The sequence below is a fragment of the Phaethon lepturus genome, unplaced genomic scaffold (genome assembly GCF_000687285.1).
Source record: "Phaethon lepturus isolate BGI_N335 unplaced genomic scaffold, ASM68728v1 scaffold4315, whole genome shotgun sequence".
Taxonomy (NCBI): Eukaryota; Metazoa; Chordata; class Aves; order Phaethontiformes; family Phaethontidae; genus Phaethon; species Phaethon lepturus.
Genome location: NW_010538208.1, coordinates 26,763 through 39,065, shown reverse-complemented (window position 1 = coordinate 39,065; position 12,303 = coordinate 26,763). Strand labels below are relative to the sequence as shown.

General features: G+C 38.4%; 1 protein-coding gene across 1 annotated transcript in view; it reads left to right on the top strand.

The window, feature by feature from the left end:
* Window positions 1–12,303, top strand: part of VCL (vinculin) — a gene marked incomplete at its 5' end in the record, with an annotated part of 60,497 nt that overhangs the window by 44,839 nt on the left and 3,355 nt on the right. The window contains 8 exons of the mRNA XM_010286706.1: window positions 65–255; window positions 2,956–3,155; window positions 3,632–3,760; window positions 4,768–4,917; window positions 5,482–5,590; window positions 6,534–6,836; window positions 7,419–7,543; window positions 7,867–8,052. Of these exons, the coding sequence (XP_010285008.1) occupies window positions 65–255; window positions 2,956–3,155; window positions 3,632–3,760; window positions 4,768–4,917; window positions 5,482–5,590; window positions 6,534–6,836; window positions 7,419–7,543; window positions 7,867–8,052 (1,393 nt within the window). The remainder of the gene's footprint in view (window positions 1–64; window positions 256–2,955; window positions 3,156–3,631; window positions 3,761–4,767; window positions 4,918–5,481; window positions 5,591–6,533; window positions 6,837–7,418; window positions 7,544–7,866; window positions 8,053–12,303) is intronic.

The following is a 12,303-nucleotide window of genomic DNA, read 5'->3' as shown; positions in this document are numbered from 1 at the left end:
CTGCTGAATTTGGGACTAGCTGTAAATGATCTTTATATGACTATACTTTTTTTTTAATCCTTAGTGGGAAAGGTGACTCTCCTGAGGCCCGTGCATTGGCTAAGCAAATAGCGACATCACTTCAGAATTTACAATCCAAAACAAACAGGGCTGTAGCAAATACTAGGCCGGTTAAAGCAGCTGTCCATTTGGAGGGCAAGATTGAGCAAGCTCAAAGGTGGATAGACAATCCTACAGTTGCTGATCGGGGAGTAGGTAAGTGTTTCCATGTGCTCTTCCCCCCCACAGTTTTATGGTGAAACTTGTTAGCTTTTGTGACTGAAACTACTGCTCTTGGGATGCTGAGGATGTGTGGAATCGCTTCACTGATGTGGAGACCTGCAGCTTGTGGCTGGAGGTTTATAGCCAAGTCCTGTCTGCAACAGTATTGAGTCGAGCTGCCCCTGATTCTCTTTGTCTTCCGGAAAGAACAACTTTGGTGAATAGGAGAATGTGTGCTGTAGAACGAACTTTGGACTGCTTCTTGCTCTTATCATGCAAATATAGTATCTCAAATTTGAATTTATACTTACTCCAGCAAATTGAGTAATTAAGTCCTTCAAAGAGGAGAAAAACATTCATAAACCTGATGTAAAAATATCACTTCTTGTGTGGCTTCTGGGTTATCTGAGGACAATATACTTAGAGAAAGGTGATCTGAAAATCCAAGCATGCTATCAGCAGGCATATAATCATGGTTCAGGAGCTGCTCTACTGAGAGTTTACTGTAAACCATTTTTGAAATCTCTTGTTTAGCTTCTATCCTGTTGCAAGCAGGTGTATGAAGCCTGAAAACTGGATTTGGTAGTTTTATCCATAGCAGTTAGGTCTGAGCAGCGCAACTGATAACGAGTGGAAACATGCTCTTTAAGTAGTGTAACTGCAGACCTTTATTTCATACCTCTTTCTCACAGCTTTGTCTGTCAAGAAAACTTCTCTTGTGTAAATAACTAACAACAGATTCTTGAATTGAAATTTTAGTGCTGTTGATAGCTTGGACACTTAGGAAGTGCACACTCATATGGAGTATTTTAAACAGAATGGTGGAGTTCTGTGTTTTGAAACTTTCTGATAAGCAAATTGCATACTGAATGAGATGACCAAGAAAGCGGTAGACAGGTCTTATGAGATGTTTTGGCAGTGGCTGAAAAAATTCCTCATTTTAATGTTTCTCTTGAACATAGTAACCTTGTGAGGTGGTTGGCTCAAAGAAGCACAAAACCTCAACTTAGTTTTTCAAATTTTTAATTCAAAAGGAACAAAGGTAACTTAAATCCCACTTGAAGTCTGTAAGTGCCTAGTTAATCATGAGGCTTGCATACATACCGGAAGCTTGCTGAAGGAACTGAAGTTTCTCAACGCTGGATATATGCTACAGATAGTAATACAAATACTATACAACAGTAAAAATGTGCATAGAGATGCAAGATGTTGCATAACTTTAATATTTCTAGTTTAATGAAGAAAAATTCTAGTTGTAACATGATGTCATGGTTCAATTATTTTCATTTAAATGTCTTTCACTTGCCTTGGCCCTTGGTAGGGTGCTTATAGGAAAGGTATATTAAGAATATAAATCAGATATATTCTCTCTTCAGTCTGGACAGCACTTCTGGTAGAATTTGGCCTGGCATTTTCAGTGCTGTGATAATGTGAAAATACTTCAGTGTTTTCTGCCATATCAAAAATAACTGTGTTTGCAGTTATCCCAGGGTAGTGCTTCATCACAAACTGAATTTGAAGTAGCAAGGCAGAATTATTTTCTATATTATTATATATTATAATACAATTTCTGTAATATACACAAGGCAGGGTATTTTCTATATAAACACGTGAGCCACTTCAGTGGTGTTGGCTGCTACAAATGCCTAGATGCAGTCATATTATGAATTATCCTAGCTGAGCGATGGCTAAAGTAACTGTAAGTGACAGATACAAACTAGGCAAGATGTACTGAAATACTAAATTGGTGTGTGAAGAGTACTTGGCTGCACTTGACTTATGCAAAACAACAATTAAAAAGTATCTTGGGACAGTCCAACAGCACCAAACTTAGCTATGCTAATAAGCTTTCTAAAATGATGATGGCAGTGCTGAGTGATTCTTGGGTAGTCAGGTCCTGTGACAACTTCCTTCAAAGTAGTTTTGATCTTTTTTGATCTTGATCGTGAACTTGGATCAATTGTGTGTTAGCATTGGCTTAAAATGATTCTTCAGTAGGTCTGCAAACGAATTAATATACAATGATTTCTTTTAACTTTAAAAGAAGAATACTGTTGTGTTGAGGAGCATATTCTTGTGAAAGAACAGGAAGCTTGTATAAGTGAATGAAGGAGATCACCCATGATAAAAATACATATTTTTTTTTTTACAGAAAAACTTTTGACAAACTATGGAGGCTTTATAAGGCTTCAGTTTTTCCCCCCATCTGGACACTTGACGCTTTTTATCCATGATTTCTGAAATCCTGGGAGAGGGTATTCTGCTTTTTAATTTATGTTTTCTACTTGGCTTTTCTCCTCCTCTTCCTGCTCATCTTCTAATGACTTGTAATGATGTGAAGATGAATTGCAGTACTTGAAATTTGCAGGTGCTTTCTATTGGAGTCAACAGATTAAATACGTAGAAATAACTGACAGCTGTAGTGGTTAACTTCTGCCACCCTAGTTACATGGGATGCGTGTCTAGCCAGAGTTGTTGTAGTAAGCAAAAAGAAACTGGTGAGTGTTGAATTCCTCTATGGGTTTTAACTGCAATTACTTAATGATAAACTGCAGAAGATCATTTCCACTGCCTTGGAAGATGTTCTTAAAGCCAAGGATTCTGAAATGTCACTTACTTCATAGTGTGTCTGACTTATGCTTTCAATTTTATGTTCCACTCGATGTTAATGCAATGTGACTTCTTCCACTGTAGGCCAGGCAGCAATTCGGGGCCTGGTTGCAGAAGGTCGTCGTTTAGCCAATGTCATGATGGGACCTTACCGTCAAGACCTGCTTGCCAAATGTGACCGTGTAGACCAGCTGGCTGCTCAGCTAGCTGACCTTGCAGCAAGAGGGGAGGGAGAATCTCCTCAGGCCAGGGCAATTGCTGCTCAGCTTCAGGACTCACTGAAGGTAAAAACATGCTCTTGTGCAGTGAAATGCATGATATGCTGAAGTATTTGCACTCCTCTGATAGAGGAAGCATCAATAAAAACAGACAGTGCAGCAAAAAACCCTGTTGGTTTAGCTGAGATGCTTAAGGCAAACTTTCTACAAAGCCCTTGATAGCATGCTGTAGGGATTAATTCCAAATGAACAATTTAGAAGTAAAAACAAAATCTCATTTTAAAAGAAGACAGTATGCTAGCATTGCACATTTAAGGGACAAGGTCTCAAATTGTGCTGTTTCTAGCTTCTGATGGTGCTTCAAGGAGTGGTATGTAAGCTTCTGGTGTCTCAAATTACGTAAAGAGTGATTCATTGATCATTTTATCTTTGGCTGCTGTTGTAATAGGCACCTTTTTTCTAAGAAGAGGTTTTTATGGATTTGACTCGCTGCAAACTTAATGTTCCTGTATTACATCCTAATAATTTTCCTTTTTCTAAAGGATCTTAAAACACGGATGCAAGAGGCAATGACCCAAGAGGTTTCTGATGTTTTTAGTGACACCACAACTCCTATTAAGTTGTTAGCAGTAGCAGCCACTGCTCCTTCTGATGCTCCCAATAGAGATGAGGCAAGTATACCCACGTGGTCTTTTTCCCATGTGAAGCTTCACTTATTGTTTAATTTTACCTGAATTGGTATTTTGAAAAACAAATCAGTATTTTTTTTTTTCTTAAGCTTGTGATACATGCTTATTAATTCTGACAGTGTGAGGATTGTCACGTGAATTTCTCTGGACCCTTGGAGATTGCAAATTGTGGTGTGTATACCTGGAAACTGGATTGTCCCTGACTTCAGTAAATGACAAAGATTTCTGCCTGTGATGTTAGTACCATGTTGCCTTCAACATGCTAAAAATTCTTGTGCAAAAATCACTGGCGCACTAATTAGTGGACAACATTATATAAGCTGATTAAAATAGTCAAATTCATGCCAAGATTGATCAGCAGATTTAACCTGTTCTCTTGTTGTATAATGTTTTCTGTACTTCAGAGCTACTGACTGCATGTGAAATATCTAAAAATCTCTGGCTGGCAGCTCTGTTTGGCCAAGTTGATTTGAACATGATCAAAATGATTCCCAAGACCTTAGGGAATTTAGCTTTATGACAGGATACCTTTTTGTCAAAATATTTTGTGCCTTAGTTATTCAAGGACTGTGGAAAGAGGTGGGGGTTTTTTCCAATGTGAAGTTTCAAGTTTTAGAGTAAACTCCCATATTTATCTTCCAAATATAGTTACTTTTAGATTATGGGTTTGAAGATTAATGTCTATAAGCTAAAATAGTTTTAAGACAGTAATTGTTACAGCAGTAGTAATCAGGAATTAGTGTACTTAATACCTCAAAGGTGTAAAGTGGGTAGTTGTTGTCCAGAAGAGTTAGTAAAGAAGAAAGCTGGATAATGTAAAGATTAAAAAAATAAAATGATTCAAAGCTTTTGTGTCCTGTTGCGTCCTCTCAGGAGATGCATTAGGTGTGAATGCTATGAAGGTCTCTCGTGTTTGATGCTGAAGAAATTATGTATTCTTTAGGAAAGTTAGGCTTTTTTAATGTGGGTTTTTCTCTTCTGACAAACAGGTGTTTGATGAAAGAGCAGCAAACTTTGAAAACCATGCTGCTAGACTGGGAGCTACAGCGGAAAAAGCAGCCGCAGTTGGAACTGCGAATAAAACTACTGTGGAGGGCATTCAGGCAACAGTGAAATCGGCAAGGGAGCTTACACCGCAGGTTTGCTTCCTTAGTCTCGAAGGGCTTTTAGAAGGGCTGGGGACAACTTCTGTGGCGTTTTCTTTGTCTCTGCTATCAGAGAAAGATGTTAATACCAGCAAGGAACGCAGTGCTGACCCTTAAAAGGGGAATGGCAAATGCTTGTGTATATGATACCAAGTAGAACAAACCGATTAAATGACATGTCTTACTCTTCAGCTTTTGGACAGAAGTGTTGGTGACTTATCCTTGAAACAAAATTACTTTGAGGCTTAGTAAAATATGTAAGTGGCAAAAATGCTCTTTTAATGAATGCATTTTAGTGTTTTCAAGAAGTGTTTCAAAATGGTAAACACTTTTTGATATATAAGCATGTAATTGAAGTTCCAGGAAAAAGTATATGAATCAACAAATTCCAGAAGCGTCGTAAATCTTCAAGCACTTCGATGTTGAACTAGAATTAACGAACTAGTATTCCAAACGAGGAGCTACATATCTGGTCCTGAGAAACAAATGTATTTTCAAGAATGTGTGATGTCATTGTATACTGATACTTCCATAATTAAAAATATTTTCTATTGGCAGGTAGTTTCAGCTGCTCGTATCCTCTTGAGAAATCCTGGAAATCAAGCTGCTTATGAACATTTTGAGACCATGAAAAACCAGTGGATTGATAATGTAGAGAAAATGACAGGTAAAGTAGGAATCTTTGTTGAAGATTATTCTTGTGGCTAACTGGCCGGTATAGATTTGTTTCCCCTATTCTGTTTCGATTGATGAAACATGCATAAGAAAAATGACTCATTAAAAATACATTTAGAGAAGTGGCAATGTGTTCTCTGACTCCAGAAACGGGTATATGTTACAGCATAAACAACATACCTTTATAGATGTTAATTTTGAGCTGCAGGGGAGCAAATTCAGCTTCAGTCCTTTTGTTAGCTTTACTGCAATTGCTATTTTAGCAACATATCACTGTGGCAACTTGAGGTTTTTTCTACATAATCGTGGCATGTTCAATGAGGATAAATAATTAAGTGGGGACAAGAAAACATGTTTAAAATGATCAATGAGCTGTTACAACAGCTTGATGAAAGCAGCGAGTAAAATGAAGCTACTGATCTACTGAATCTTGCTGAGACACTGAAATGTTTCAGTCTTTCCAAAGTGCAAATCCTTTGCACTGGTCTGCTAATCTCCTGACTGCATACTGCCTCCTTCCCCATCCCCATAATTAAATTGTGGGTATTTTTAAATCTTACTGCCGTGTCACTGTATATCATCCTTAAGTAAAAGCACAGCTGTAGGGATATTTCCTTTTGAATGAATGAGAGGGGTACAAAAAGTACTGAATATGCCAGTTCTTGAGTCAAGCAACATTCCATGGTAGATGAGTAAAAGCTTGGGATGCCATTAGTGGGAGCAAGCCTGACCACAGTTACTGTGATAGAGGTACCACATGATCAGAAGTAAACCTGCAGTAATACATTTGATCTGATTCCCATGCACCCTTCTGCCCCTTCCCACCCCCCAGTTTGGAAATACTTGCTTCCCTGGTTGTGAACAGTCTCTGGAATGCCAAATAGCCCTTTCCACAGATGAAACTAGAATCTTAATTTGTTTAACTTTTTTTCTAGGGTTGGTGGATGAAGCCATTGATACTAAATCTCTATTGGATGCATCAGAAGAGGCTATTAAGAAAGATCTTGATAAATGTAAAGTTGCGATGGCCAATATTCAACCTCAGATGCTGGTAGCTGGTGCCACCAGCATTGCTAGACGAGCAAACCGCATCCTCCTGGTAGCGAAGCGGGAGGTTGAAAATTCAGAAGACCCTAAATTCCGTGAGGCTGTTAAAGCAGCCTCTGATGAGCTAAGTAAAACTATATCACCAATGGTCATGGATGCTAAAGCTGTGGCAGGAAACATTTCTGATCCTGGTAAGGATTCAGTCAGCTCATTTAAAATAAATTTTTATTTTTGACTGGCTGAAGATGATGTGATGTCGTACTTATTTGGTGTTGTACAACTGTGTATCCCCTTTTATGCAAATTTTGTGTACACTTAAATCCAGAATGGTAAAATCAAGGTCACACCACTAACTGCTGAATCCTGCTCTTTTAAAATGCGATCAAAGACCTTTGGCATATTCAAAAGAAAAGGATTTGGCATTCCAATTTGGTGTGATTTCATAATCTTTATTAGAAGCAGTATTTGTCTCTACTTATCAGTAGTACTACTTTATATAAAGAAAATATTATCGAACTTATTTTATTCTAGAAGTTGTTCTGGGAATTACTTTGGCTTATAATGGTGACTATTACTCAGCGCAGGCTTTATTTTATGCATGTTGCATATGACACTAACATTTCAAGCATATAAATCCACTGTAAACATTTTGGTAGTTTTTAAATGTCAATTTTTTTACATGTATATGTGTACTCAGTAGAAGTGATTTTTGGGCGGTAGCGTTGCAGTTCTATTACAGAAGCTGTTAAACTGGTAATGGAATTTTTGTTCAGGTTTGCAGAAGAGTTTCTTGGATTCTGGATACAGAATTCTGGGAGCTGTGGCCAAGGTCAGAGAAGCCTTCCAGCCTCAGGAACCAGATTTTCCCCCTCCTCCTCCTGACCTTGAGCAGCTTCATGTAAGTGCCATAGCTTGTAATACAGTACACAGTTGTCACTGACAACGTGTGGATTGCACACTGAAATTACTTGAATATAATTTTATTCCTTAAAAAGAAAATGCATTGTCTGGCCATCCATGCATACAAGTAGCCTGAAGTCTAAAAAAAAAAACCAATCTAGCTTTCATAAGAGATTAAAACATGGTATTTCTTTTAACATAGAGCACTTGAAAAACTGGGAAAAGGCATGAGCTTATGCAATCATGTCTTGCCATGACACCGTCCTCTACTCAGTCTGTGTATGATTTCATTGCACCGAATACATTTTTTCCCTTTCCCAGCTGACTGATGAGCTTGCTCCTCCAAAACCACCACTTCCAGAAGGTGAGGTTCCCCCACCCAGACCACCACCACCTGAAGAAAAGGATGAAGAGTTCCCAGAGCAGAAAGCAGGAGAAGCTATTAACCAGCCTATGATGATGGCTGCAAGGCAGTTGCATGATGAAGCCCGGAAATGGTCTAGCAAGGTAATAAGTTGTTGTATGTGTCTTGTACTAAAAGGATATTTTCTTTTTAGGATCAGTGTGTTTGGTCCAAAGTCAGTTGCTCAAACAGAGAATTTTATAGACCAAATAGTAAAAATAGTGCTGTAGGAGGAATTGGAAACCCTTTCAAGTTCCGAGTGAACTAGGGTTAACTGTTCTAATATTCAGAATTACTAGAATACTTTATTAAAATACCTCTGAACACAACTGTGCTTTGTGTGCTAAGCTGTTTGTGATCTTTGATGCTAGTATTGCCTAGGGAGCCACTAATACGGCTTTCTAGGCTGACAGGCTGATTGCTTTATTTAAGTGACTTTGAAAAGTCTGTATGGAAGTTGCAGATGCCAGCTGCAGAAATCATTGAGCTGGTCTGTCTTAATTCTGGAAGGAGCTGCAAGTTACTTTTCAATTCAGCTGGTGCCTTTATGGTTGGAAAAGTGACCATATACAAATGGCCTGGTCTCATTCTTTTTCTGTACTGAGTCACACTTGCTATCAAGGCCAAAATCCTTCATTTCCTTACCATGTCATAGCACTGAAAAAGCCGTGTGAACTCATGAGCCTTAAATGCTAATATAACGCCCCCCTCTCTTTTCTTTCTCCCCGCAAAGGGCTATGTTTTTCCTCTGTCACTCTGTCAGTCTTACCTCCTGAGATTTAGGCTTCTGCAGGTACAAATTAAAGATCAGAATTTGGCTTTTAAAATCTACATTTTTTTTTTTTCCTCTACCAAATTAGATGGTGAATGAGAAAATACACTTGAATAGCTTATAGAATCAACTTGAGCGCTTTGTGCTCAAGGAACATCTGTTTTAGAAGTACAGATAAAACATAAAAAGTCTTGCAAATCTGAGTGTCTCTTCCATAAAATGAAAAGCTCTATTTCCCCCATACTTCTGGATATACCAAATACAGATTTATATTACTAAACGGGTAGTACTGGAATGTGGTAGTCATCTCAGAAGGTAGTTTTGAAGCCAAAAGCCTTAATTTGAGGTTCCTAAAAGTGTTTTGATGTTAGAATCCTAAAATGGGTAACTTAACAATACACAGTAGGTAATACCTACATACTAAATTACCTATATATACTGTATACATTCTAAATTAAATAGTGCAACTGTTTATTTAGCAAAGCCAAGCAGCAGATCTTAAAACTCCTTGCTGATTAGGAAAGAGCTTTAAGCTTACTGTATTTAGATTATAAAACACTTGGAGAATTTGAGACCAACAAATCAGTAAGCTAGGCTAGCATTTGTCCTTCTAATTCTTTTCTAGCAGTCCCATTTTAGCAGTAAGAGTACAGTTATTCAGATAGCATGTTTTTGGGGAAGAAGTCTTAAAAACATTTTTGTAGTCTGAAGTCACTAGGTGGAAGAGGGACTGATGGACAGTGCTACTGAGGAATATGAGTTGGACCTGGAAAGACAAAAATACAAGGTCTTGCTCATGCTAAATCACAATAGACTGTGTGTGGATGGTCTCTGCTTTTCTTGCCCAATTGCATTAGTCTACTGGTACTTTACCATGTGTTATGCTTATGGGGGGGAAAGTACTTAGTCTTTAAAAAAATTTTAATAACATTCTTCATTCTTATAAGATATAAAATTGATTTGTCTTTTTTCCTTTACAAAAACTCTGCTGAGTGGATTCTGGGCTTTTATGTACTCCATTTTTCTCATGGAGCACAAAGTGAACACCTATTACTTTAGCTTTCCCTGCCTTTCCCTCTCACTTGGATTAAAAAAAAAGAATGAGGGATATTTGGAAACTTTTTGTTAGATTAAGACTTAAATAGAAGTTGTCTTTGAAGACGAGTTGATCCGGCAGTATATAAAAGTTACAACTTCCAAACCTTCTCTGTTTTTGTTGGTGTAGGTGTGTTTTTCTATAAAAGGCCATATGTTAAGCAAAACGCAGCTGAAAATGCATGATATTTTAGTAAGGGTAGTTTGACTTTTGTCACACTTGGCTTCAGTCAAAGACATACAGTTAGTAAACTTGTAGAATATCTTTGTATTGACATGCTGCTCTACTATAAATGCCTGTATTTTTGTACCACTTACCTCTTCTTTGATCTACCCTTAACGCAACATATTTGCTTGAATCCTCTTTTTCTTTTTAAGGTAATGAATACAACATATTGTGGCAAAACAGTACCATATGCTTCGTAATCCTCTTATTCTACTAATTCTGTTTCAGTCTTTTAAGAACTGTAATATTCACAGCGTTCATAACATTATCATCTTTTCTTTTCATAATCTGGTTTTGTTCTTTTTCATGTTATCTGTGGTACTTCAATACTCACTTTTACAGTGCCCCCCCCTTTTTTTTCTTTACAGCAAGCAGTGTCAGTGGTTTTTCTGTGGTCCTGCTGCTATATCTTATCTTGTACATCTGAATGGGCTTCCATACAAAGCTTTCTATCTGTACAAATACCACAGTCGTCAGCTGCTGTGCCTGCTTCTATGCAGTCAAAAACCCCCAGCCTTCACTGAAACAGAAAATCAATTTATTTCAGTATTGTCTTGCCTGAAAAATGTTGTTCTGCAAGTCAGCCTCTCTGTAGAAGCTGTATGCTCAGATGAAAAATGTTGCTGTATCTTTGAATTGTAACTTCTTAATTTTTTGGTAACTTTGGTTCACAGGTGAAATGTTTGTTTCTTTCTGCTAATCTTGTATTCCTTCCCCTCCTCCCTCTGATCTGATCCTAGAGCTTTCTTGTCAGATCCTGAGAGACCAAGAGGATGTTTTGGTCATTAAAACAGCTCAGTTCATGCTCTTCTACCAAATTCTGCTTCTTGTACTAACTGTCCCCTGTTTCTCCACCCTTGCTGCCACCTGCAAAGCCTGATGTGACTGTGATTAATGAAGCGGCTGAGGCTGGTGTAGATATAGATGAGGAGGATGATGCAGATGTTGAATTCACTCTCCCCTCTGACATTGAAGATGATTACGAGCCTGAGCTGCTGTTAATGCCAACCAATCAGCCTGTTAACCAGCCCATTCTGGCTGCTGCTCAGTCTCTACATCGGGAAGCAACCAAGTGGTCTAGTAAGGTACTCTGAGTCTCCCTGGAGACTGATCCGTGTGCATCCAGCCATTTGGAACGCTGACACATTTGCATCACTCTTGATCCCTGCTGGGCCCCACCATTCTGAATGAATAAGTGTGTCTGCACTTCATTTTGAGGACTGAGAATGGCTTCACAAGGTTGCTGGATCTGTTTGTCAGTGCTGGATTGAAGCTTGATTTGGGTCACTTATTAATATCTAAAGGCTTCCTCTCCCTTTGCACCTGCCTGTTCTTCTGTGTTATGGCAGTTTTCAAATGGTAGTAGGGGTTGTCTTCCCTCCTGCCCTGTTCTTCTTTCCCTTCATTTGGGCTGCCTGGGAAGCCGTGGTTAATGGTTTCTTAATGACTTCCAGAGACAGCAGAGTATACAGCATTCAAGAAGTCATTTAACGTGTCTGTTGTGCTTTGCCTCCTTTGATGCCATCAATTAGAGTATCTTCCAACAAGGAATGGCTTTCTATGGCAGTGTTTATCGAAGAGGACTGACTGTCTGCTGGCTTGCACTTGGCTGTATTGCAAATGCTGGTCTTGAGAGAATTCTTTTATGGAGAAGCTGCACTGAATGCTGTTAGCTGCTGAACTGAGATTGTGTTTATATGAACCCAGGGGAAATCTAACACGAGGTTCAGACACTCACAAGTAGCCTGTCTCTTCTGTCTAAGCACAAATATTTGCAAGACTTGTCACTTTTTACAGCATGCTGCAAAAAAAAGGTTGGTGTCCCATACCAAACAAAGGTTAGGGGGGTGTGTGTATCTATATGTGTGTGTATATTTACATAGATAGATATACTAAACTATTTAATAAAAAGGGCTTTAAAAATGTTCTTGTCCGTTTCAGATTCTGATGCTTGGATAACTTGTTAGAGGGCTTCGTAAATGACACTGGTCCTAATTTCTTGATTCTCCTACATGAAAACATGGAAGAGCTTTGTGTTATGTCATTTGCATCCTAACTTGTTACACTAGCAAACTGTTTAGCTATTAGGTCATGGTAATGAATAGTTCAGCTTTCTGTGTCACCTGTATCGGTAAAATATTTGGGATATCTTCTTGAACTTGCTAGTAGTGAGTCATGGAAGTATGTGCACAGGGATAGAGCTCATTAGATTTGCTAAGTTGGGTTCTCACTGTGTACTCTTTGATCGGAACTTTATCAGTC